The 4148-nt window shown below is 45.1% G+C and overlaps 1 protein-coding gene across 1 annotated transcript in view; it reads right to left on the bottom strand.

Moving 5' to 3' along the window:
- Positions 1-1587: 1587 nt before the first annotated feature.
- The window catches only part of DARS2 (aspartyl-tRNA synthetase 2, mitochondrial), a gene marked incomplete at its 5' end in the record, with an annotated part of 13181 nt that continues 10620 nt past the window's right edge, over positions 1588-4148 (bottom strand). Inside the window, 4 exons of the mRNA XM_008939011.1 lie at positions 1588-2050; positions 3141-3216; positions 3436-3546; positions 4038-4148. The exon at positions 4038-4148 is cut by the window's right edge and continues 123 nt beyond it. Of these exons, the coding sequence (XP_008937259.1) occupies positions 1863-2050; positions 3141-3216; positions 3436-3546; positions 4038-4148 (486 nt within the window). The remainder of the gene's footprint in view (positions 2051-3140; positions 3217-3435; positions 3547-4037) is intronic.

Raw genomic sequence — 4148 nt, 5'->3', positions numbered from 1 at the left:
CAAACTGATCCACATTCCATTGCTAACAACTTCTACTCAAAAAATAGTAAAACAAAAGTGAACTAATTTCAAGATAGGAATGAATAGCTCATACAGGGAAAAAAAAATTAAGGAATTAGGTGTTTAGCTAGAATGAATGTGAACACAAATCCAAGACTGTGCTGCTTTCCTTTTTTACAGACAGTATTTAGCCATGTTCCAAGACTGACGATAGCAATCGTAAGAAACTTTTCTTTTACACACACTCCATCATCTTACATTCTGCAAAGCAGTGGCAAGTCAGCTCTGCTGTTACTTCCCTATGGATGGTACTTTTACCCTGTATAAAGCACTCCAAAAAAAACCCAAGTCCCTTAAAAAAATAAAAAGCCACCTCCCTTACCGTTTCTTACCAACAGAGGAGTCCAGTATTTAAAAACACCAGCAGTGTGCACTACCATGTAATGTTGTCCTACACTGTGGAGACTGAATTGGCCAATAACCCTTGGAGCAGCTCAGAATCTTAGAATTTGCAGGAAAGGATCTCCTGCAGAAGGCTGGAGTTCAGTATCAGCTCAAACAAGAACTGCAGTTCCGTGTCTTCAAGCACTTCCCCTGGCAGATGCTTCCTGCTGTCCTCCCCAGCTGGGGGACAGGAGCTTTCTCTCTTCTTCCTTTGCACCAGCTTCCTAGCTTGTTCAGGTTATCTCTTCCTTCTCTCCCCCTCAGCTTCTTCACCTTCCTCTCTTCCTAACACCAAGTCTCTGCTTTCTCCAACAGTTACAAACACGTACTGGAGTGCCTCTACAGAGGGCTTGCTATACAGCACAGAGCAGAGGCAAGTGGTTTGGTGTGGTAGGATTCTGCTAGAGCCCATGCTCTACTCAGTACAGTCACTCCTGCACTGTGGCTGTTTTGATGTGGGACAGACATAAACAAGCAGTTACGTGTGAGGAACCTGCTGCTGCATCAATCACTACTGTAGCAGCAGGTTTGCAGGAACAGGCAGAATTCACAGAGACTGGCAACCCGCCTGTGTTGTCACAGATATCTTGTCATCTCCAGGAGGGATCTGGGGTCACAAAGAAAACTGGCAGCTTGCTCTTGTAAAGATAGCTCAAAGCCAAGCTCAGCCAAAACCACATTGCCAGGTAAGCTTTATTTACAAACATATACACTTCAGAATTAGTGTGCTGAAAAGCACCAGGACCACAGGCCCCAAAGACAGGTCATCACCTCTTTGACAAGTATTCCCAGGACAACCGTTGCAAACGTTAGAGACGCTTCTCTTCCTGTCTCTGAAGAGGGAAGACAGGCAAATATGAACTCCCTGGGGCAAATTCTGGATGATCTGGAGGCAAGCTGCTGCCTGCACTGAAGTTTTGCTGTGAAGTGTACAGAGGTCCTGGGCCAGCACAGCACTGCTGTATTGTGACAGTCCTCAGCTAACAGATTCATTGGTCATTTGGAACACAAACCATCCTGCCAGGGAAGCTGACACTGCTGCCTCCAGATGGGAGGAGAAATACTTTACAACGGACATGTAAAAAGAGGGGAGTGCCAAAAGGAAAAAAAAAAAAATTAAAAATCCCATCTTCCCTCTATTATGACACCCAAGAGCCAACAGTCTCAATATCCTATGCTAAAATTATGGTCTTTTCTTTTGCTTTTCTACTTCTCCTTCCCATTACAAACCCAAAGGTGAATTCCTATTGGGGAGCCCTCATACATATCTCCCATTCAATCCTGAAACTGCTGGAGTGCAGTGGGGTTGTACTGCCCCACCCTCCCATAGCAGCTGATATTTTCTGAACCAAATTCTAGTATTTAGAAGCTGTAACCACCTCTGGTTAAACAGATCAGCTTACATAGCTGGCTTTAAGTCAGCTTTTCTTTGCCTCTTTTTCTGCAAGAGGCCAGGAAACCTGGATGTGATATGGCTCTAGCTCTTCTGGAGTGACATAGTCTGGAGCATTGCCCATCAGGTCTCGTCCCCTGAAGGATTTAGGAAAAGCAATGACATCTCGGATACTTGGAGCATCAACAATGAGAGAGATCAGCCTGTCAAGTCCTAGAAGCAGAAAACAAATTGGTGAATCACTTGAGTTATGGCCCTGTAATACTTCCTCCAATTCAGAAAAATCAGAAAGATGGAGTAGATAATATTACTGAGCTTGAAGGATAAAAGCAAAGCAAGTAGGGGGAAAAAAATAATCTCAGCCAGTAGCAGAGAAACAGACTTGCCTGAAGAGCAGAAGTGCCCCGCAGAAAAAAAGCTTTCCAATATTGCAGAAAGTTCTGCAACACACCAAGGATGGCAAGACAGAAACACTGCCTTGCAAAAACAGTGTGACAAAGCCAGGGCAGCCAAGTGGCAGGAACACTGTGTGGGCTCTGCTTCACTGCTCAAAACTCTTTTTCAACCAGTTCTGGAGGATTACAACAACTGAGAAGAATTCAAAAAAGAACCAGAGCCTCTGTGTGACTGGGTGGAGGGATGTCACACTGGAAGACCACAGGTTAAAATGGTAACCTTTAGGTTTTTGTAGGCGGGTTGTTTGCTTTGTTGTTTTTTTGTTGTTGTTGTTTGTGGTGATTTTTGTTTGTTTGTTTGTTTTCCTTTTTTTAAACCTACAAATTTGCAGGGTTTTAGGAAAAGAAATCTGACATAATCTGAATTAGTGAGCAAAACAGACAAGGAAGAAGGGAAGTGAGACTGAAGCAGAGGGCAAGGTTATGGCAGTGACCCAAGGCATGAAACGCCAAGTGCCATGCTGTCCCAGGCCTCCAGCCACGCAGTACAGGGATCCAGGGGCTGCACAGGAATGAGAGTAAAGATCCAACAGCTGATAAGGATCATCCTTAGAGCCATCAATATGTATTTTTGTCCTTGAATAAGAAGTAGATCACATAGAGGCTGAGGTGAGGAGACCTGTTTCCTTCTACAAAGCAGCCACAGAGATGGAAGCCCTGCGTAAGCCCACACAGCACTGTCATGCCAAAAGAGCAACACTGCCATGCCAAAGAGCAACACCAGAACAGCCATCTCTGTCATGAAGAGAGAAGGCTTTGGCTTACAAGCATGAGGCTTGTTCCCAGGATCTAATACACCAACAAAAAGTCACGAGACACCTGCATCTGGAAAGATATAGAGCACTTACCTAAAGCAATTCCTCCATGAGGTGGAGCTCCAAATTCCAGAGCCTCAAGCAGATGGGAAAGCACCTCAGAATCCTCCTGCAAAATTACATAAGGAGCTTCACTACACAAGTAATGCTCTTCCTTGTAGTGACACAAGATGAAGGTATGATGAAGTCATCCATCACTCAGAGCTAGGAGTTATGTTTCTTTATCTGAGAAGCACACCAGTATTCCTTCCAGAATGTGAAATGGGTATTTAAATTAATTAATCCTTTAAATCTCCAAGAGAATGTTAGAGACATCTGTAGGTGTTACCTTCAGTACTTTCTCCAGCACAAACCGCTGTTGTTCTGCACTATGAATTCTGATGGAGCCACCCCCAACTTCATTGCCATTCAGCACAAGGTCGTAGTGCTGGCTACGGACCTGCAGAAAGAAAGGAACCAGCACCTTAGCGAGGCTGAGGCACAGCTGCATCTAACAGCAACCCCACACGGGCAGCAGAGGCACTAGGAATGGAGCCGTGACACCCTACAACACTGCTCGCTCGGTGTACCTTGCAGCTCAGGTACCAGTCCTATTCAAGAGCCACAGATGACTGCTGACAGATGTGGGTACACTATAAATCCTTTTGCAAAGTTGATCAAAACCTGAAGCAACATGAGATGGGTCAGAAAAACAGTTGCTTACGGTCCTCACCTTAAACAACTGTTTCCTATAAGCCCCTTTTGTCAGGGGCATGCATGGATATTTGCCACTCAGAAGTCATCTGGAAGCCATCTCTTCCAGATACATACAATTTGCAGTCAGTTCCAGGAAACATCATCTCTTTTTACACTAAGAACAGCTGCTACTGGCTTAGTTTTCCATGACACACGCTACAAAAGAGCCAGCATGACAGGCATGAAGTTACTCACCTTTGTGGGATCAGAATAGAGGAGGCTGGCATCTGAAGGATGAGGGGCAGTGAAGGGGTGATGAGCAGATTCCAGTTCAGTGGGGTTCTCCTCCTTCGGGAGGAAGAGCGG

This window comes from Merops nubicus, unplaced genomic scaffold (genome assembly GCF_000691845.1).
Source record: "Merops nubicus isolate BGI_N331 unplaced genomic scaffold, ASM69184v1 scaffold50124, whole genome shotgun sequence".
NCBI lineage: Eukaryota > Metazoa > Chordata > Aves > Coraciiformes > Meropidae > Merops > Merops nubicus.
This window is presented reverse-complemented; position numbering and strand designations above follow the sequence as displayed.